Source organism: Venturia canescens, chromosome 3, assembly GCF_019457755.1.
Source record: "Venturia canescens isolate UGA chromosome 3, ASM1945775v1, whole genome shotgun sequence".
NCBI classification, from domain to species: Eukaryota; Metazoa; Arthropoda; class Insecta; order Hymenoptera; family Ichneumonidae; genus Venturia; species Venturia canescens.
In genome coordinates, this window is record NC_057423.1 from 5,121,277 (window position 1) to 5,144,991 (window position 23,715).

The following is a 23,715-nucleotide window of genomic DNA, read 5'->3' on the forward strand; positions in this document are numbered from 1 at the left end:
TCGTATTTGTGGCAGCTGCGACTAGTTAGTAATGCCATCCCATTCTCTGAGCCACCAAGAAACTTCGTCAATATTCTCGTGGCTTGTGAACTTTTAATTGAAGAGTATACTTCACCAAAAATCATAAGTGAAGCGAAAGTTGATATCAAACTTATAACTCATATGAATGCCATTAGGAACAGTCTGCAATCTCCGCTCTGATGCTCGGAAAGTCGCTGCTTCCTAGTCACTACGAAAGTAGACGACTCGGTTCTCGTGTTCCGGCAACTTTAGCGTGGGCTTAACTGCCCCATCGCCTCACTTTACCTCGGCATTCGATCCTATCTGACTTGTGCAAATCGTATGTAAAAGCTTGTTCGTACAATTACACGTAATCCACGAATATAACACAAGAACCCAGGCATGCAAGCACATTAGTTTATTGTAACTAGAGACATTTTTTTACCTCCGTCGCTCGAAATTATCCGTCTATTGACCGCCACAAATTTAGCATGAGTGGATTAGAAAATTATCGTGAACGGGAGGAGTAAAGTTCAAACGAGGGAGAGAAAGAGCGAGGAACAAAAACAAAAGTTCAAAGACCTCGACGAGGGACGGAACGATTCTAAATAACGTAGCTGAATACACATGTGAGCTGCACTCGGTTTGAAAAACAAATGAACAAGCTAAGTCGCTCGTAGATCAAGAACCCTTCGCGGATCGTTGAAGGGATCTGCGATGGTCGATGATTCGAGAATAAGTATAAAGATGCCAATTGAGAATACAGCGATTGACACGTAATATATATAAATATAAGGTGTTGATTTGAATTGAGGAGGGCGAGACAGGGATTATGCCCATGAAGAGAGCGCCCTTCATCCGTGTTTTCGCGCACCCGGATTACAATAACCGAATCCGTATTCTTGCAAGGTCGTCCAAGGGGTGTCTAAGCCAAGTCGTATAAATCTCGAATTACGCTAATATCATTCGGAGTTTTTCCCTCTCGTAATGGTCACGGCGCTTGAGAATACCGTTGTATTTACGGTCGAAGGGTGTTGCCGGGTGTGAGTGTGTGTGTGTGAGTGTGTATTTCAGCCGCTTGCAGCGAGGCTGCCCCATGCAGCAATTGTACGAAAAGCTTGTCACAGGTTAGAAATTCGCCCGAGACATGAGAAAAGTCTCGAATTGACCCTTGACGAAATAAAAGGCGTGAATTCTATTAGTATAAATACTCGATCTAACGAATAGCGCCCTTGTGTTTGGCAAGGCTCGATATGTGTTTAACATACACGAACAGGGATGCTGGCTGTGGTGGTTGTTGCGCTTGTATTCTCCGGATGAAAAGAGCCTGCATGAAAAGCCGTCCGAGAGAAGCCAGAGAGATTCCGTAGCCAAGAGTTTTGGCTGGCCTGTGATACGCCGTCAGCAGGACGGAATGGTTTTCTCCCCCTCTGCCTCCCCTCGCGGAAACCCCTATTCTAAGTCGGGGTTGCCAAGGTAACCCATGAACCCACCCTTCGCAAGCTGAAGCTCACTTTCCACCCTTGGCTACCGCACCAGTGGCAAACCACCCCGGGAGGCCCGGCCATCACCCCATCCACCGTTGCTCCTGCCCCAAGAGGGAGAGAACCGTATCCCTGCAGCTGGACGGAGACAGAGAGAGGGAGATTTCTTCCACACAGAAACGGAAATTCACGCATATTGACGTACAACCTTATCCGCGCACGTACGCGAGAAATACTCACACGAGAATTTCTCTCGGTGTGTATTGAATGTTTGGAGGTCGTATAGCTGTGTGTTAGCGAACGTTTCCTGGTCCAACGGCACTCGCCATGTTGAATTCAATATCAACATTCTCAGGATTCCTACAGGATTTTTTTCCCACCGTCTCTCATCCTTTCTTCAAACGTCTTTACCGAATGGGAATTAACGATTTTGCACATTGCGATAAGTAGCTGATCAAACATTGCTCCTCTATCACCGGAATATCCTTCATGTTCCACAGTGACAAATCGCGAACTAACCCGAGAAAAAGCTTTATGGTACTTGTGTCCTGTGCGCCGCTCGTAAAAATGAAATAGTATTCGTAAAACAGATAACTTTGGAGGGGTCGCTCCTTCCTCTCTCCCCCTCTTCCGCGATCATTCTTTTTCTTTCTGGATACTAAGAATTTTTTTCAGACTGCCTCAAATGTGGGTCAAATTTACACTTCACTGGTGGAAATATTTCTCAATATCTGCATCGTCGCACGGCGAGTCAGTAAATAACGTTTTTTTAAATATCATCCTTTTGTTTTTAATTGCACTATGATGGAGGTAGCAGATTTATCGGGTGCATAAAATCAATGTATTTTTCTCCCGTCTCTTCATTCCACGTGGCAGTCCTTTCTTCTGTCTGCACGAGAGGACTATTGAGTCTCGAGCACTGGAAAATTACTTTATTCCATTCGCATATCCATCTTGATGAATTTTTATCCAGTTTTCCTTTCTGCTATTTTATTGGTACTTGGAAAATACGTGAATGAATGTACGGGAGAAGAAAGATATGAGGAGAGAGATGCGAAGGAAAGAGAGAGAGAGAGAGAAAGATAGTGAGGTTGGCACTGAACATGTTTTCTCAGCGCATAAATCAGTCTGATAAACGAACTACGATAGCACAGATTTCCTAGCACAGAGACGTTCCGAGGCCTGTAGTTGGCGTATTCCTGGCGTCTCATGTTTCTGTTAGTATTTTCAAATGACGAAGCTGGCGTCGAGCATGGAAACGTGAGGAAGTTTTGTGTATATACACATTCGCTTTACTCGTCTCGATGAAAACTCCTAAGAGAAACACGTATGTGTAATCGTAATGAACAAAGAGAGGGCAAAATGGACAAAAGAGAGGGAAAAGTGGTGTATGCTCGTCACGCTGTCGATTGTGCTCCTCCATTCTTTGGCATGACTCGTTAATGTTTTTTCTCCCCCACTTTCTTGTATTCTGTCTACAAAAAACCATTGATTATCGTTCATTCACGCCTCGCCATTAAGAACTCTTGACGATAGTCAAAACAGTTGATTTTCAATTACACGCTTCATCACGAATCGAGTATAGAAAACGAGATGCAAGATTTTTTCATTAATTTGAGAAGCTTGTGTCTCTCGTGACGACGCGCAGCATTCGAATATTGGAAAATAATCGAACAACTTTTGGTGTCATTCGAGAGGAGAAGCCGTCACTTTTTTAGCTACAGCATTGACGCACTCTGCGGAGCAATGATGCGAAAAAATGTTACCTGACGGAGCGCGTTACACGTTGACACTTACGGACAGCTACCTAAACACCATAAAATGACGTGGCAAGCAAGAAAAAAAGATCGTAGGAATACAGTTGAAGCGATAGTTCCGTGGTCGACCGTGTCGGAAGTTTTACGACTTTGACTCGACCGCGGAGAAAGTCACCTCTCACGGAGTCGTGTTTTCAGGAAAGCAACGTTTTTCAGTAACTTCCATCTCTTCGGGAAAGGGTTTCCCGAGATCCGTAGTAGCGTGATGGTCGACGAGTTTTTTCTCGGGGTTGCCGCACTTTCTTTTTTTCCGCTATGCTGCATTCGCGAGCCCGGAAACGCGGAGCCGCTTCTAAAGTCAACCCCTGCAATAAACTGACCATCGCCCAAATCAGTCCTTTGTCACAACTGTCGCCGGAGAAAGCGAAGGGTAAAAAAAGAAAGATTCAAGATTTGTGACGAGAAGAGCAAGGGTGCGAGAGTTTTTAAGAGGTCCGCCAACGTAAAATGTTAAAAAGTTTGTGAAAAAGGAGTCGCAGGAAAAAACGAGACGTGACTTTCGCTCCCTGATTTTACACGCTCTCTCATAGCCTTTTATAGAAGAGTTTTTTTTTCTCCTCCATGGTGAAGAGAGTTTCGACAAAAAATACGCGATTCGACAAAAACTCAACTGCCGAAATCAAATATCGAACATCAGCTTCTCACGATAACGACCGCAACTGCACTGAAAACCCGAAATTTTGAAATTAAATCCCAATCCCGTCGAGCCTACGATTGTTATAATTAATGTCAGATTTCCATGTTCCAGGTCCGAACGGGTGTCCGAGGCGCCGGGGTAGACAAACGTACACGCGATTCCAGACCCTCGAGCTCGAGAAGGAATTTCACTTTAATCATTATTTAACGAGACGACGACGAATAGAAATAGCTCATGCTCTCTGTCTGACGGAACGCCAGATAAAGATATGGTTTCAAAATCGACGAATGAAATTGAAAAAAGAGCTACGAGCAGTGAAAGAGATAAATGAACAAGCGAGACGAGAGCGCGAAGAGCAGGATATGATGAAGAAACAACAGGCCGAAAAACAGGCAAAGATGCACCAAGAGCAGCAAAATGCTCTGCAGCATCAGCAGCATCATGTGAGTGGTCTGGACAAGGCGCAAAGTGATCTTCTCAAAGCGGTTAGTAAGGTGCCTACATAGGAGGCCACGAGAACGGCGTGGCGAACGCTCTTCCCTTCGTTCATGTAGATGATAAAAAATTTAGCAGAGAAACACGAAAGAAAAGAAACGATGAGTGGAGAACGAAATGAAAAGAAAGAGGAACGAGGATGAGAGACGAAAAAAGAAATGAGAGGAAGACAGAGAGCCACGTCGTGAGAGTCGACAAAAAAAACAATGAAATAAATCGCTTGGAGCGATAAAAAAAAAGAACAACTGGCGCAGGATAGCGCGAGATATAAAGTTAAACCCACGACTACGTACTTACCTGGTTGACCGTCGATCGGAGCCGCCATATTGGTTCTTGGCCGCGGACAGCCACGCCTGACTGATTCCTAGAATGTATTTTTTAAAACAAAAAAAAACAAACAAACAAAACGCGAGGCATAAGACGAAATGCTGAACGAGGCCAGAAGTGAAAATGACAAGCGAGGAAAGCAGCGTCGACGCTGGAGCATTTTTACTCGTACTCCTGCAATGGCGTCCCGAATTATTCGCGAGTTTGTCATTTCTCGTTTCGAGCTCCTCCGAAAGTTATAAACGCAACTGAAGTTCGACCCGCGCTACGGAACTATATCTCGTGCTCTTAAAAACTCTCTCGATTTCTATTACGCGTCTCCGAAGAGTGAAATTTGCCAAGTTTCGTGCAAAATACCGATAAATAAACATTCTCGCGAAGACTGACGAATAGGTGCTCACTGAATATTACGTCGAGTTGTTAGAAATGAAAATCCAATCCCGAGTGTCATAGTCGTGATTTTCAAAGTAGGAGAAACTGATATCACCGCAACAGCAACAAGAACAAAATAACAAAAACAAAGTTGAAATCCCACGTACGTATTTAAATATTAATCGGGAGTGCATCTTCGATTAACCGTCGCGTCAAACGCGCTGCTAAGGAACAAAGCCACCCGATCATTTTTCCTCCTTTCGAGGGAACTCCTGTTCTACTTTTCATCATTATTTACTCGCCCAAATAATTGCTGCAATTTGCGAATGAGTGCGAAGACAAAAGGCGCTGAAACAAACGTAATCCTCGAGACATCGAAGAACCGTGCGAATTTCAAGATGAACGCGAACGACGGTGTCGATTGCGAACGCGAGTGTCTTACCGCTGTGAAAAAATGGGCTCGTTCTCTCTCCCTTTCTCTCTCTCTCTCTCTCTCTCTTTCTCTCTCTATCTTTCCCTGTCTCTCAAGGTGGACTTCTTTGATAACCCCGAAGAGAGGGCAAAAATAGGCCCGAAGAGACGTCGATGTCGCAGCCTGAATCGCGCCAACGCTCACGCACAACAGACACGAATTGCGAAAAATAATGTTTTAAATGACAGAAACAAAACCCAGTGAAAAAAATGTATACACTCAACCGTACACCCGAAAAAATATTTCTTTATTTCGATTCTGAAAAGCACGTTCGAAGAGAACAGAAAAATCGACAGAGCTTTGATTAAGTTGACATTTTATCGATTCACTAATTATAAATGAATTATGAAACGACTATTTTTTCCTCATACATTGTCATCGAGAAATTAATTCACATTTCTCGATGCAGACACGAAAAAAAAGAACAAATAAAAAACATACGGGATCGAATCCATTTGAAGTAGACAGAATCACAAACATGTATACACAGGGAAAAAACGTAGACACATGCATATAAATATATGTCGAAGATAAACACATATGAAAGCGCGAGCTCGCTCATGTGCAATAAAATCCACGGCAAAAATCGGATATCTGACCAGCGCAACGACAAAAATGTTAATCAAGATGAATATAAAATAATGGAAGGATTCCGAAGAGCCGTGTGTAAAAGATACGTAATAACAAGCATGCAAAAAACAATGCTAAAGAAAAAAAAAACAATTAGTACACCAATTGGTATTAAGCACAGTCCCTCCAAGTCCAATCTTGCAACGTTTCCGCCCGCGTTGTAAGACACGAAAAAAAATAAAAGAAGACGATTAATTAAAAGGAAAGAAAAAAAATCGTTTACGTTCGATTCTTTTGTTTTACGCATTGAATTCGCTAGCGGGCATGTTAAGTTTTTTGTTCGTTTCATCATTGAGTGATAAATGCGTTGTCGAGAATCTCGTTGTATTCGTTAGTTGGTTCGTAGTTGATTTTATTTATTTGATTTTTCGTCCCTCGGGATGAGCTAGTATTCTTTTTTCTAAATTATTTTTTATCATTTTTCCAACTTCTTCTTCGTCTCTCGAATGTTTCGTTTGGCTGATCGGTGTCTTGGCCACATCGATTCGATTGTTGTTTCGTGTTAAATCATTTCGTTTGTTTTTTATTTCTCTTCGCGTCAGCTTCGTACTGTTTTTTTTTTATGATTGAACGTTTTTTTCTCTAATCTCGTAGTTGAAAATATTTCTCCCGCGGTCCTTCCCAATCGAAGGAAAAAAACACGGACCTACCGGACACCGTGCCTCGTTGTCGCGACGAATAATAAAAACGAGAAAGATGAAAACTAAATCGTCGCTTTTCTGGGGCACAACAAATACCTGGACGAGTATCTCACTCTTAGTACATTAAATACGTAATTTGGTGTCAGGGTAGACATTTTTCGTAGTTATATAGAGAGCCTGTTGTTGGTATCGAAACTTCCTAATCACCTAAATATTATATTCCCCCTGATTCCTATACAAAAAAATTGAAAAAAACGTAATAATAATTATTCAAAATAGTATCTAAAGGTTGACGAAGAAAAAAAAACGTGAAAATTTTGAATCGTAATAAATTATCGTCTATTTTTCCCTCGCGAGCTCGAACGAGTCTCATGTCCTGACAGTTCGTTCAAAATCAAATAGAAAAGAACGGAAAAAACTCACGAAGAGAAAATGCTGTTTCACCTAAAATCTGTTGCTCGTTCTGGAAATCCGGCATTCGATAAAAATCACAAACTCACAAATTCTATAATCCCCTGCATACATGTACATTCTGACAGACACTGACTATCGGGCCACAAAACTCGTTCGAAGGTTCATGAAACAAATTAAAGATAAATCAATATTTAGGGTATCCGTGTACTGTCGAAAGAAATAAAAAATAAAGCAAATCGGAATAGATATGAAAAACAAGTACATTATTCTATACACCGATGTACGAGGAGAATTTTTTGAGGAAACGCAAAAGATTTTTGGATAAATAAATGAGAATAGCGGGTATGAATGAGACAAGAATTTTCATTTTACTTTTTCGGCTAAAAAACGTTCAAATCGGAATTGAGAAGACAATGATTGATGAATCGAGAGCTCGTTTAGTTGAGCTAGAAGTCAAGTTTAACAGAATCGATACCGATATTCTCCAGTTTACTAATATCCAAGCTGAACGTGTGCGTACACAAAAAATAGTTATTAATATCGATTACATTAAGTATAAATATTATATACTGTAATATTTATATACACATATACATATTATATTATATAAAATTGCAAATATCTTTTCTTGCTCCGGCTATCCTCAGTTATAGGTAAGAATTTTTCTTTTTTATCTTCATTGAAAAAAAACAAACCATTTGAACTCGAAAAAACGATGTCAAAGAGTGTGATCCACAGCAACTGTAGAACCGCGATTTGGGGAATAAAAAGAATCGGCAAATGTATACGGCAAAATTAGGTGAGATGAGAACGCTGGTGTCTCACGAACGGAAGAAAATTTCGATGAGAAAATTCTGCTGTTGAGCGAAAAATAAAAAATCGTAAAAACGATGCGCGGTGTGTATAACTATTTGTAGAAAGCTTTATATATATATTGATATAACTTGAATTATCGAACTGATTATTTTCCAGTTACGTTTGATGTTATGCAACCGTTTTGCGAGTACGACTCGACGTTTTAATTGACGCGTATAAGCACGGGGATCGAGCAAATTGTACAGTTGGCCCTTATCATCATTGTTTTTGTTTTCTCGATTGAAAAGCGTGGTCCTTAAAAAAATAAGGAAAATAATAATTAGAATTTGAATAAACGAGTTGTCCCGGACACTCGGTGGGAGCAATCCTCGTCAAGGATTCGTTGTTTCGCTGCGGATGAACTTTTCTTCGACAAAAATGGCGTAACGTCATTGAGAAAAGTGCGTGTATGTGTATAAAAGAAAAATTCTCTTAGCCAATTATCTCGTTCACGTTTATCGTTTTCATCTTCGTTCAAGTTTTTCGCGCAACTAAATAGACTTTTGTCCTCGTTTTTTTTTTCATTTTTATTCTTCCATATTGTTGTTGTAGGTGTAGGTAATTTTAATCGAAGGTCGGGTAACTGTGCTCTAAATAGTAGTTGATAAATCATTTTTCACACGTCACGTTTGTCAATGAAAATTGTTCATCGGATTTCGAAGCGAAAGTTCCACGAGTAATGACGCGGAGAGAAAATTTCGAGTTTAACGAAGAAGAAGAAGAAGAAGAAGAAGAGGAAAGGGAAGAAGTAGAAATTAGTGACTGAAATTACGAGAGAAAAATGAAACAAACAAAAAATGAGAAGAAAACAAAAGTAGCGGACGCCGTCCACAAAACTCGAGCTTTCTCTCGACCGGTCTCGGACGCGTGACCGACACTCGGATGGATTTTTTGTTTTTTAATTACTAGTTAATATAGAGACGCGTAATCATATCAGGTGAATTTCTTAAAAGCAACTTATTTAATCCCTCGAGACACTTTCCTTCCCAATTTTTCTCGTAATCTTTTACGCCCATTTTATCTCGCTCTACTATTACGGACTTTCATTAATAATAATTATATTAATTATACGAATAATAACGATGATTGTATTATATCGAAGTGGATATTGATACATAAACGTAGCCGAATTAAGTGATTAATTATATATACACGTATAAATATAGTTTTAATTAAGATAAAAATAATAATAAAAACAGCATTAATAATAGCTATACATACATCAATATTAATTGAAACGAATGCGCGATGCGTCAGTAGAGAATAGTACAACGTGCCCGACTTGCCAAACTCGCGATTTAAACTTGAGTAAAGAAGAAGAAAGTGTTCCGACTGCGATGAATCGGAAAGGTGGAGTGAACCTTTTTTTTATTTTTGAAGTTTAAGCGAGAACTTCTCACATCCGAATTAATGAGGAAACTCAAAATGTATTGAAGTTTCGACGGGTTGACAATGAAGAACGTTTATTGAAGCATAACATTTTTCACTATTCAATAATCAATGGCGAAATCATTATTTTCAAAATCCTATACGTAAATCGTTTCCCGGAATGGCTGCGATCGAACGAAAGCGAGCTCTCTCTGTTCGTTAAGCAATCGACAAAGTCGTTTAAAAGTAAAGCAACAAGAAAATGAACTAAATTTCGCACTGATTTCTGCGCGCCCAGCTATCGATTGCGTATTATAAATACGTCGGATTCCAGTGAATTGTACAGTCAATTCTTCGTTATTTTTACTATGAAACGATCAAATTTTACGATGAATTAAAACATTTTTTTTAAACCAATGCCGGTGAACAGAGAAAACAGAGGGAGAGAGAGAGAGAAAGAGAGAGATAAACGAGTTGAATAAAAAAATTGTTTGTTATTATATTTTCTTTGCTGATAGATACATTGTTTATTTATGAAAAACTGTTTAATTTTACGTATTAGTGTTTTATTTTTTTTTTTTTTTTTCATTTCGCATTTGTTTTTATTTTTGTTGATATGAAACTAGGAAAAAGCGATGAGTGATGAAACAATTTTTTGTTTTGATTATTCATTTTCTAATATGATGACGAAAAGATAAAAGTATAATGTGACTACCGCTTGTTCAATCAATTTTTCTTACTGTTTCCAAACTTATATAGAACTTTAATATTGGTGAGCTCGGAAAAGTCGATCGTAATTTTCGTGTTCGGTCTCCAGTTTGACGAATAATATTGAAATAAAAAAAAAAAACGCAGTGAAATAAATAATAATAATAATAATAATATAGTGCGCTCTTGGCATTCTCGCGAGCGACGAAATAACGATAAATATAATAATATTAAATGATTTTAACGACAAGAAAAAAGAAACACAAAATACACATATACGTAATTAAAACTCGTCATTGTTAATTGAGATATTATTTAATCGCGTGAATAAAGCTTTAGCGCGCGCGTTACTGACCGAGGAAGATGTAAAGAAAAAAAAGGAGAAAAATCACTTTTGTTTCTTGCCAAGTGACTGGTTGTAATATAATTCTTGTAATTCTTGCGCAAGCACGTAAAAAAAAAAACATAATTCTGGCATATGCGAGCCGAAAGCTCGCGACGTATGGTAAATATATAAATATATATATTTTTTTCACAGGCAGCTGTGTCCGTTCGACGCGAAAAGAAAATGAAAAACAATGATATTAAAACAATACGAAAAAAAGCAAACGAAAAATAAGGTCGAATCATGGAAATGAAAGTAAGTACGAGCGCCCAAATTTTCGTCACCGAGATCTCGCTTCGCTGTATGTATCTAGATATGTATAGTATTGTTACTCTCTCTCCGGGGATCGTTGTAGAGTTATGCTTTTCATTTTTCACTGATTCCCGATGGAAGATTCTCGAGCCATATCTAAAAGTATTTCATTTCTCTCTCTAGTTTTGTTGAACATATTTCTTTCGTTTCGTTGTAATTTGTAAAAAGTAAATGAAAAATAGAAAGAAAAAAAGAATAGACGAAAAATGAACGAGAGCAGCTCAAAGTTGTAGATTTTAGATTGGGGCTGACGAAAATTTCGCGATAGACTCTCTCGTCGACTGCGTTAAAACTTTTTCTTTAACTTTATTATGTTGCTGCTGTTATTCGCTCGCGTGCGTGTCACAATACTCTCTCGAGCAATTAAAGTCGAAGTGATTCTGAGAATAAAATTATCAGTTTCCTCAATGATGTTGGAGCGAAGTCTTTTTAAAAAGTCAACGAATCTAGTTACGGTTTAATTCCCGGTGAAAACGAGACGTTGATTCTATCACTTCGGATAGGAACACAGTTCCTTTCCTATACTGTCGTGACATTGTCAAACGACTCGATAAACAACTTGAAACGAAAAATAAATTGAAGCACTTAAAAAACCTGGTGACCAAGTATTTTCTTCGCGTTTTATTTCATCCTCGCTCGAGCAAAGCCGGCTAAACTATTGATCACGTGTGAATCGATGGATCCAAAATGAAATGACAATGGTAAAGTTTGAAAATCTAAAATAAAGATTTTAAAAATCCTTCATATTTCTCTCCAGCGTGCAGATTCGTCTTACGTGTTTGTCTTGCTATTATATCCTATCTACTCCCTCTCCCATGGACGAGAACAAAGTCCCCCGACTCGTTCATTCAACTTCATGAATTCTCGATGTAAATATTAACATAGTTACAGTAATATTGAATTAAGGCGCGTACGAGATGATTGAGAGAAAGCAGTGCGAAAGTGAATGAATGTCGTGAAAGAATTTTCAAAAGGTGAGAAGATAGAAAACGAAAGAATCGCACGCGTTCACGTAATTAAATGTAACAACTATTAATTATAAATGATAAGAGAGCGTAGCTGTCCTAAAATACCGAACTACCGTGTTAAGGCGTAATATTAAATATATAATTAATGAAAAGTGACGCGTAAAAGAAAACAAACGTTCGACTAAGAGAAAAGGGATGAGGAAGAGAAAAACGTTCAACAACAACAACAAAAAACGACGATCAATCTCGTGTCCGCCGAATATTGAATAAAAGAAAATACATACGCACGCGAACAATGGAAAAAAAAATAAAATAAAATATTAGTATTACCAAGACTAGAGTGAAAGAGTTCGAAAGAAATGCATAACTAAAAGAGTGAGGCATGAAAATTTGAAGGGCGAGAGTGTGATTAAAGACGATTAAGAGACGAGGATAATGAGGGAGAGTAAACCTATTGACAATGAATGTAAATGTATCCATTTTTCGAAAAAAAAATAAAATAAAAATAAAACCATTTGATGTAGAATTATACTCATAAGCTATATCTATGATATACAAACGAAATAAAAGCGTACCGTAAATTAAAAAAATCTTCGATGCATTACACTTTATTATCTCGTATCACGAGATTGTAAACCTCGAATCCCCTTTTTCCACTACATTCTAAATTCGTTAGATCGTTAAAGAGCAATCGAATTGATTGGTTGGCGAGTGGGAGCAACGTTTACTCGCAGATATAAAAGCCGATGAGAGCCCGTTCCATCAACATATGTATTTTCGTTACTTTTATCGGGCTAACATGATCATTCATGGTGTTTCTCAGACCGATACTTACGCGTATATGTAAAAATATGTTGATGTGCTCATGCCTGACTATAAAAAGGACGTAACAGGCGTAATTTTGCGCTTTATTACATTCGGCTTACATCCCTGTGTTTATCAGTGGAAGAAACGTGCATACGAGGATGGTTTTCTCGTCCAGGGTAGCTTTTCGTTTCCCTAAGAAAAGCAACTCCCTTGGCAGAGTAGTCGACGCTCACCGACGCGTTTACGTCTGCGATTTCCCGCATTTCCGGAAATCCTTTCCAATCACGATACAGAGAATATACGAAGCGAGTTCGGGGGAGGGGGTGGAAAGGGTGCGAGAATTTTCAGGGCGCTATATATATCGGCAAATGGCTGGAGCAACCTCTTTTCCTACGGCACCCTCTCGACAGCTCACTCTCCCTTCGCAGCAGCAAACGTACCGGACCATTTTCCCAACCGCCAGATACTATTTTCGCCACTTTTACGCCCGGAAGAGCGGAACATTGAAATGGAAGCGTTCGCCTTCGCCGCACATATCTGCTTCCGTTTGTGGATATTTTACGAAATAACCCGAACACGCGTCGCCCGTGTGTTCGTACGCTTTTTATTGTACGGCAAAGCCAGACTCTTGTCCGCGAAAACTACCAACGAAACGTGTCTCCGGACCCTTTAGATTATTACCGCCCGGTTCGCCGCACGCGATTACCCAATCCCAAGAATCTTTGCTGGGAGAAACCGAGACTTATTTCCAAAACCATAAATCAAGCCTCATTTCAGACTTTGAAGTGTTTAAATTCGGCTGAAGTCAATTCTACTGTTCTTTAAAAAATTTCATGACGATGAAAAACATTTATCTCTGGATTAGCGCAATGTGCAATCTCGTCGCTGCGATTCCAAGGTGATCCGAAGGGGAATGTCCCTGACGAAATTGTCATGCACTCCACGATGGAAATATTTTGAGGCGATTTTTGTTTTTCACTCTTTCTTAGTTTCGTTGAATTTTTTCATCCATGCACCTATCAACGAGATGTGAATACAAGAATCTCTCGAGAGTGGAGCAAAAGTGAAGCGGCGCAGCGATACCAGTTGCGTGCCTCACAGTAAAATAAATTATTAATGAGTACACGTTCAGCGATATTTCGTGTGCGAGTCCCACCGAGCATAAACAGATGGCTGTTAGTGATTCTCTCGGTTCACTCTCCAAAGAGCTCACTACTTGTCCGAGGTCTGTCTTATATGCAGTCGTGGGTAACGTTTCGATGGCCCTCGAGGCTGATACGTACAATGTTGCATGAGAGATTGGTGTATACGAGAGAAAGAAAAAAAGTGTCTAAAAAGAGGCCGTCCACATTCGGTCGATCATACGCCGCAGTGCTTGGTTGGCTTGGTGTACAAAAGCTGAATTTGCCAGGCTGAAAAACGCGTAAGAAAAATGCCACGAAATTACAGTGTTAACGTTTCTCCTGTACACACGAGAGAGTGAGAAAGAGAGAGACGGAGAAATTCCCGCGAAGTTTGAAAGGGCGGGAACGAGAGGGTTGCAAATGGCTCGCGAAAAATTTACGACCCCGCGAGTGGGTGATGAAAGACCCGTAAAAAAGTATACATCGGATAACCGGTGGCCAGCACCACTCTTCGAACTCGCTGGTAAATACATTTTCACCTCACCACAAAAATCGATTTTTAATACAGTCGTTGGCATAACCCACAGTTACTGGTCCATGAAAAACATTAAAAGGAAATGAAAATGGATGTGCCTACAGCTGAGTCATCGGACATTTCTTCGAGGCCAGTCCCTCTGTCGCTCACCATTTATTATGTGTAAAACAAATTATTGTGCGGGCTCATTTCAGGCTCGCAAATATTTTCACCAAAATTCATTCGTCCTCGATATTTCATTATTCTATTGGCATCAGTCGTTGGGTCATTCAAGTCGTTATAGAGTTTCGACCGCGAAGCATAATTTTTCAGTCGTTCGAATTATAATGGAAACTTAATTCGTAATCGATCGAGCGAAATAAAAAAGTTGCACTCTTGGTGAAGGAGCTGAAAGAGCTTTTTAATTATGAAAAATCAAGAGGAATGAAAAATAACGCAATCATCGCGTTTGTGAAGCCACTCCTTGAAGTCAGAATGTACATTTCAAAAACGATTTTTTTTCAATCTCCCGAAATACCAATTTTCGGAGAAACAATACTGTTCTGTGTGACTTTCGTTGTCTTGATTTTCGTAACCCAAAAAGCTCCTCACATTTGCAGAACTGCATTTAATTCTCGAGAGCTTTGCGGCACGTTTCTCTGAAATTTTCTGAATAAAGTCCATTCTGAATGACATAGCATTGGTATTCTAAGCTCCAAATGAAAAAAATCTGCGGAACCAGTATTTTTCTTCGTTTTCTCACGAAAATAGGACGAAGCTTGCGGTCACGTCTCCTTCATGAACGTGGATCGTGACGCTTTTCTGTTCGTGATCAGGGGAACATTGTCTGAGAGAAGAACACCTTCCAATAAATCTTTTTGCCTTGTATTTTCCTGCTTGTACGAGATAAATAAGGTGAATCTTGGTGCGGTTCTTTTTATGCTTCGGTTTTTAATTTCCCGAGGAAGAATGAGGGTACTTTGGTGTTTCGAATTACTTGGAAAGATTGGACCGGTTAGAAAAAAAACAGTGCTTTTTCATCTTCGTGGTTGAGCTCTCTCGCAGATAATAGCTAATGCGCTATTGTAGAAAAAGACAAAGATTATGCGAAACTGGACAACGCTCGGGCCGCAAAAAGATGGAAAATTGGAAGTTGAATAGACAAAGGTCGTGAGAATGAGGAACGAGAAAAAGTGAAGCAGAAAGTTGTAAAAGTTGTAAAAGTTGAGCTTTTTCAGAAGGGAATGCAGATAGAGAGTGCGGCGTGCCATGAGATAATCCCGTATTGCAGTTCCAGTCGGCATGGAGTCTCGTCCGGACATTCCTGACCAGCACACGTGCTCTTCGATGCACGCTTTTTTTTCTTATTTCATTTCTTTTTCCCTCATATACGTTTTCAGTGCTAAGACACCCCCGATGTTGCAGTATGAAGCGCTCTCGACCAAGTCGCTTGGTTTAATAACGTAAACACGACATAAGTGCCTCGTATAGCTGTCATGACTTTGGGTGGTCGTTACACTGGATAACGCTACATTTCGTTACTTTTTCTTCAACACTTTACTGCCAATGTCCAAGAGCCAGTTTCGTATAATACTTTTCCCGAAATTATATAAACTGGCGATGCAGAAAGCATCTCTTCGCGATTTCTGTTCAATTTGGAGAAAGAATGAAATGAACAGAAGTCGTTGTATCCTCGTTCGACTTAATTTCATCAGGAGTCTTAATTACCTAAAAACACGTTTGCATTCATTCGATGAACAGTTGATCGTTGCTCATTTTCAACAAAAGTTTTTTCAGTCTCAGGTAGGATGAACTTCGTCAATTTTTTAAATATCCATGATTACTTCCTGCAAATGAATGGGCTCTCTAGATTGCGCGTGTAACTCACATAACTAGATAATAACCGTTAATTGCTTCTCGTCGACGATGCCATTAGGGATCCTTGAAGGCTAATTTACTCTCGGCACTAATCTCATTGGTGTTTTTTTTCGTCCTCCCTCATATTCTGAGAACGCTCATGATAATTTTCGATATCTTCGAGTTTTTTTTCGTATCTTCGAACGGGGAGGTAGGAAGAGAACAGAACTGCGAGGAATCCTACAATTAATTTCGTTGCGAAAGCACAATGGAGTGAGTGGACAAGGCCACCGAAGATTGAAAAATTCTCCTTTCGGTTTCGAGGATGTGAATAAAAATGGAAATGAACAGCAAAAGGGAAAAGAAACAATGAAAAAGGACGAAAAAAACTTGAGCAAAAATATTTTTTTTTGCCAACAAGTTCGTCGGTCAACCTGAACGAGGGCGGAGTTCACTGGATTGCCATTTTTCTGTCGAAGCCTGCAGGTGAGACGAACATCCGTTATTCGATGTTAGACCGAATATCGATAGTTGTGTGAACTCTCGGGACGAATGAAAAAAAAAGGAAAAGAAAAACACCAAGAAACTGTTGGTGGTGGTCGATTGTTGTGTCGGAAGAACGGTAGCGCACCAGGAATATCATGCCGGGACTTTCATCAAATTAAGACGGAATGTGAGGTTGAGATACAGCTCTCCCTTCGAATCGAACGAATGCGAGCTGCATTCCATAAATTGATTGTGGAAATTTGTATCGATTAATCAACAGCGGCATTATGAAAAGACTCTCGATTTCGTTCAATTATTAAAATTTACTCTCTCTGTGCCCTATTAATCCGAAGAGCTATAACTTAGGTCGAATTCCTCGATTACAAGATCATGCAAGATGTTAGCTTTGGTTCAAAGTTCAAGCGACCAATTGTTCGCTGCGTCGGTAACTGGAACGAAAATCCTTTGAAGAATGATGAAAACTAAGAAACTTTTGAAGGGAGTTTACGCAAAGAAACATTTTTAGTTTAACACGTTAGTGGTCTTTGAAATTAAACTCCTGCGTGACGAACAAAGTAAAAATGATTCAGAATTGATGCGAGCGGTGGAAGCAACATTAGCTGCCTCAAGCGGTCTTTTGGACACGGAGTCGATAAATCGAGCTGAGAGAAAAATTCTTAACCAGAAAAGACGATCTCGTGCCTCCGGATCCGTCCCATTCATTGTCCGAAAGTCTCCCCGAGCAATTCCAGTCGAGTCCCAAGAAATAATAGAGCCCATAGCTTCGCGGTTTCTCTCTCTCCCTCGATCTTTTACTCGCTTCGTTCTCTCCAGCCTCTCTGTCTTTCTATAGAATATTCGCCATTGGTAATCCTCCTCGCGCGCAGTTCTCTCTCCGGTAAGCGATGCGTATAAAATATTAATGCGTAGGGGTTTGGAGGGGGTCACTAACGTACTATCTACGGTCGGTGTGCGGCTAACAGGGCCGCTAGCACGAGATGAGAGCCACGCACATATATCTTTGGCTCCCTCTTTTCGTCTCCACTCCTTTATCTTTGTGCTCCTTTTTTTCACTGTCAGACCTTCGTCCACCGCTTCTTCGTGTCCTGAATCTTTTTTCTACCGGATCGTTCCATCTTTTTTTGGCTGCTCGTTCTTATTTTCTCTTCGCAGTTTTCCCTCTCTGCCCAGGCGCACGAGAGCCCGTTCCGCGTTTACTTATTGGTTTCGCCAATGGACCTACCGCGCTCGAGCATCGTCGGATGAAAAGGAGAGAAAGGCGGAGGACTGAAACTGGGATGAACCAACGGCCCTTTACACATATCCAATGTGCCATAGCATACTGCATAGCGAAAGTATCTAAAAGAAATGGAGAAATAGAGAGAGAGGGAGGAAGCAAGAAGGAGGAAGGATGAATCCCTGTAGGGCCTTTTGGGAAAGAAAAATATACGAGACTTCAAGTACAGAGGGGAACCGGTGATTCCATTTGTCCAATGCGTGGCACATCATCGTTACAGTTGCGTCAACACCGCCTTTCTATTTTTTCCCTCCTTTCTTTCCTCCTTTTTATTCTCAAGGGTACATCAACATCGTTAAGATTTCAAGCACGCATCGTGGCCTCGCGTCCTTCGTTTCAGGGGGGTTGTACAATCCTTTTTGAATATTTTATCCGACGAGAAGTCATGACAAATCGATGAAAGCTCGAAGGATCCAGGATTCGCGTTACCTTTTTTTATAGGATAGGCTTCCAGATGAATGGACCTTAAAACAACCTCGACGAGAATGTATTTCTTCACTGATATTATTCCTTTCGAGTGTAATACTTTCAATGAGAATGACTGTGAAATGGAAAAAAGAAGCGAAGAGAGATGAATTACGTACAGCACCAAAGTTTATTTGCTCGATTTCCAGTGAAACATACGGCTGATGGGACACATTGAAAACACATACAGATATTCATAGGAACTTTTTGGTAGTCGTACTACGCGGGGTTATGCTTCGGAGGGTGAAAATTTGTTAGATCGACACGGTGACGCGATTTATCCAAATGACGCTCTCTCTTTTCCTTCTACTTACCTATAAATTCTTTTACGATCTCGCCCCTTTCGCTCATTCGAATCGTCCACCCTGAGCTGAAGCTTCCGTGACGAGTTTCCAAGCGTATCGATACTTCCGTTTCTGCACTTTTATCGATCTTGAAGATAAAGACGAGCGAATGGACAATAAAGAAAGCTGACACGAGGAATACAGTCGTCGAGAGAAAAGCAGAGATCTGCAATTTTCTCAATCCATTCACACTCATCCCCCCCCCCCCACTTTTTATAAACCATTCAACCTCGATTTATTTTTATACACGATTATTCATTCCAACTATGAATCCAAATATGTTTATCATCGAGGATCATCGTCGTTGTGATAATCCCTTAAAAGCGACTGCGCAATCACAAAACGGACGATTGTCTAGGACGTCGAGCACCTCAAAGTTACCAGAGATCGATCTCAAAGAGCAAGAGACCGACAACATGGGAATTCGAAACTCGAAGACTCGGGAGGCCGCGAGCAAGACGCGTATATAACGGTGGCGATAACCGCGACGATAATGTAACGAGGCACAAGAGATAAGGGCCCACAGACGAGTGAATATACAGGGTTGTTTACCGCCATATAAGTATAAAGGACAATGTCGCGTCGAAGGAGTCAACGACATAGTTATTCCTGCTGTTATTACACGAATGTATATAAATATTGTCCAAGACCGAGCAGCCCTACGTCAGACTTTTGCTTTCCCTCAGTCACTCATTTTCACGAAACGAATGAATGCGTCATGAAAATGGTACTTGAGAAATAAGACGAGGACAATAGCCAGGGCCGAGGGCTGCCTGTCCGAGTTCCCATGTGCCAACTCCGCGCTTGACTTTTCATTGCCCCTCTCAACTTTCCACCTCTTGTACTTACAGAATCTCAAAAGTCTACATATGAGACCCTATATACGTGTTTACACGATCTCGCGACGTATCACGTTTCTCAACTCCGTGCGACACACGCTTGAAAGATAAAAACGCTCGATCTTGACGTATTTAATTACGAGTGCGTGCATGCTCATGAGGGATAACGTCAACAAGATTGGTGGTCCTCGGAGCACTGTGAAATTAGATGTAAGATACGGTGTCGCAGTTTAGACCAGGATCCATTCCGCCGGTTAGATCGATCACGAGAGATTGGGATATTATTTATTTTAGGAGAATCGCTCAACAGATTCACCGAGTACGATTTCACCTCGAGTCTGATCAGAATTCGTTGAAAAAGTCCTGTTTTTGTTTTATTCAATGTGGCAAGAATTGTAGCTCCACTTCGAATCCACTCCGATCGAACAAAAAGGATGGGAGATGTTTTTTCTTTTTTTTTTTTAAGATAGAGTTGAAAATGCTCGGCCATCGGAATTAGTTATTGGGACCGGAGCGTGCTCACGCGGTGCGCGATTCGCGTTTTGGACTTTTTTCTTATTCAACCAAATCGCTATCGCTTCCAGTCCGTCTCTCCCACGCTGCATCACTAAGAACCTGGTGGTATAAGGAGTCTCGCGTATTCGAAACACTGGAGCACAGGCGCAGGTATTACTCTTTCCGGAGCCTTGTCTTTGCGGAACTCCAAAAAAATAACTGGATTTTCATACTTTTTACCCTTTTCTTCGTCCCGCTTCTTTTTCTTATTCGATTGCGGTTTCATACGGGCGCCTACGCTCGTATCACTGGACCGTAAATATATCGAGAATATTCTCTCACTGCGCTGCAACCCGATGCGATCTACTATTTTTCTGCAACTATTTTATCCTCCGATAGGCGAAGCCTCAGATTTCCACTCTCATTTCCCTCCCGTAACACATGCAAGTCCATGATTAATCCAATCCAATGAAACAAAAATGTCGACGCAGTTTCTTTTTCCGATCGCTCGGAAATCTCGACTCTTGGATTTTCCAGCATCGAAGCGCACGAAAAAAGAAAGTTCGAAAGTCAACCCTCTAATATGAGTTTACAAAGAGTGCCATAAAAAACGGACTCTCTCGAAGCTGACGACGTATCGGTGAAAGTCGCAGCCTTTGACTACCCTTCCAACCTGTACTGGGGCTACCCTTCTTTACGATTTTTTTCCTCTTCCTCATTTCTTTCGGCCGTCGGAGAAAGGCTTTCTCCCGCGAATGGAGAAAGTACGCTTGGACGAGTCCGCAGAGAATAAGTTCAGTTCTCGACACATCGTTCGCCGGTTCTGTACGACGTTGAGAAATGTTTTTTTATTCTTTACCAAAGAATCGATGGAACAAGTGTTTTTTCCGGATGATTAGTAAACGCGCGAGTCTTCCTTCTTCTACTGACCAGTGTTATGGAAGTGACCCCTCTTCTCCGAAGAAAAAAACAAATTTCCATTTATTTCTTTCTACGAATTATTGTTGTTAATGTGCGTTGTTAAGGCCGGAGTGCGTCGATAAAAAGCCACCAGCATTCGGAATAATTGTCCACACAATTAAGTGTAAAAGCTGGAAAAAAAGACTCGGACATTGGTGCGAGAAAATTGTCTTCTGTGAATGTATTATATTCTCGGTCTTGAATGAGCTCGATTGTCAACGACCGACTCCGCAGAACGCTCTAAGGCCTTGCAACAATCGTTAATTCCTATATATAAATATATCAGTCTCAACACATTTCACCAGTGTTTCTGTCACGCTAAATACGCGAGCTTGTCAAGCACGAATTGCTCGTTCCGTTTTGCAGGGACTTTAGCTCGTGTCTCTTGTGTGCACTCAATTGTAAAACGCGACGAAGACGATGAGCGGGTGCTGTCGTGGTTTCTCTTTTCCGTACATACGTACGGGCGCTCCCGAATGTGTAAATTGCGTCAGAGATGTTGCCGTAACGGGTGTCACGTCACTCGTCGCTTTGCGTGCGAGAAAACGTAGCTAATTATAAATACCTGCAAACATTAGATCTTGTAGCCCAACTCAAAACCAACTACTCAAGCCGAACTCGATTGTTTGTTAAAATTAAAAATCCTGAAAGCACAATTTGCACGGTGGAGTACTTGTTTGCAGAAAATGTATATAAAAATAATGCTACGAAAATGAGTGATGAAGATTTACAAATTGCACAACGTTGAAAATCCCCGATCGATTTCCTTTCGACATTTTTCTGAATGGAGGCGATTCTCTGCATAAGCCGAAGTTCAAAATAGTTCTTGGTTCATTAAACGATGATTTCCGTTTTTCCAATAATCTGCAGACGAAGAGTGTTGCGCGTTATTCATTCGGGCAGTTGAAAAATGAGTCGGAAACTATGTCAGATTCATTAACGCATCTAAAAGCACTTGCAACCTGTGGAAGGGAGAAGCTTCAAGAGGAGTGTACAGATTGCCGGCGGCAAATATCGCGAGAGGCGGCTTCTCTCTGTACTCCTGTGTATGAATATTTTTCTCTTTTTCTCCGGGTTCTCCTCACGTATCATAAACATTTAACGCTGGCATTAGACAGCCGATTCGATAGCCGATTACGGCAGAGTCAAGACCCCCGTAAATAAACTGTTCATGCTTGAATATATGCGTGGCGGATGAAGGTACGTGTGTACATTCGGCGCGATATACCGGTCTCTCCACACAGACGAACGATTCATCGGTAACGTCTTATAAATACAAAAACGTACGAGACGAGAACCGACGAGAGTTAGCATAACAGAGCGCGAATGGCAACCCGTAATTGTATCTCGAGATGCTTTACATTAGCGATAAACAAGAGAGCGAAAAGAAAAATAAAAGTAAAATAATCGTGAAGAATCGAGAGCTCGCCACTATCGTCGTTTGGTTCTTGTATTACTCAATTAGAAATGACTCGGTGGCTCCAGAAAATTCACGGTAACGAATCATTTGAGCTGGTGTACTTTTATTCCAACGTAAACATTGGTTGTTCAACCGAATTTCAAAAAATATTTACTGTACTGGACAAAATAGACGGATTGATTTTTTATTTTCAATTTTGTATAAAATCGTGAAAAAACCACTCTGAGAACAAAATGTGCTTTTCGATACAAGAATGGAAATCCTGCAGACGATGGAAAACGTCAAAAAATAACGTTATCGTTGCAAAACAACAGTGAGGTCGAATTCTCAAGTTTCACGTGTGCTTTGAAAAATGGAGGTCCTCCGGCTTTCGTATTATTATTAGACTTCTGAATTAAACAGTAAAATATTGTCTATGAGGGGTGGAAAAAACAATAAATCATATTATAATCGGTGGCGTGGCAAAGAATATAAATTTTTTACGATTTTTCAAGCACACGTAATACAGCATGGTATCTGAAAAGGCTTGTAAGAAAATCGCATAACGCATCGTCTCAAACGGGCTGTCTAAAAAATGAGATTTATCGTCGTTTTGTTTTGTTTTATGCTTGGCGTATCTCGTTCGATGCGCCCGGCGAGATAAGAGTGCAGAGGCTAGTTACTCACAAATAATGAGTTTATGAATCAAGGGAATACGCGAATCGCGTATACCGATCGAAATTCATTCAGGAAACACTTATCAGGCTTTTGCACACGCAGACGAAATACATGCAGAGAGCATGGTCGATGGTTCCTCGAGTCTGTTACAGTGCTGAGGGAAAGAATGAGAAGGAGAATGCAAGTTTGATAAAGCGAAAGTGAAAGAGAGAGAAGGAGACAGAGATTATGCCAAGTGATTCGCTTGGCGACTCCGTAGTGGGGACTTTTATACATCTGACACTTTGTATTCATAATAAGCGAGTCGTAAAAGCACGAAAACATCCATTCCAGCCGATACCATTTATTGCCCCGTACTAACGCGTTGTATTGTGTTTGTTTAAATGCGTGTATGGCTCCGTGTGTATGTGTGAATGTTGTATGTAATAAAGCTACGCCACTAAACACGTGCCAGTTTGAAGCACGCACGCCATTCCAGAGCAGATGCGGGGACGTACAGCGTATGACTTTTATATTTATAATCAAACTTCTCGCCTATATGTATAAGTGTTTCAGCAATATCGCG

At 40.6% G+C, this 23,715-nt stretch overlaps 2 protein-coding genes across 3 annotated transcripts in view; both read left to right on the forward strand.

Moving 5' to 3' along the window:
• Positions 1–12,475, forward strand: part of LOC122407641 (homeobox protein abdominal-A homolog) — a 43,036-nt gene extending 30,561 nt beyond the window's left edge. Inside the window, exon 3 of one of the 2 annotated variants that reach the window (XM_043413979.1) lies at positions 4,035–12,475. In XM_043413979.1, the coding sequence (XP_043269914.1) occupies positions 4,035–4,444 (410 nt within the window). In that variant the 3' untranslated portion in view covers positions 4,445–12,475. The remainder of the gene's footprint in view (positions 1–4,034) is intronic. The other variant, XM_043413980.1, reaches the window with a different exon arrangement.
• The window catches only part of LOC122407957 (uncharacterized), a 291,189-nt gene that overhangs the window by 191,567 nt on the left and 75,907 nt on the right, over positions 1–23,715 (forward strand). The gene's annotated exons all lie outside the window — the stretch shown is intronic.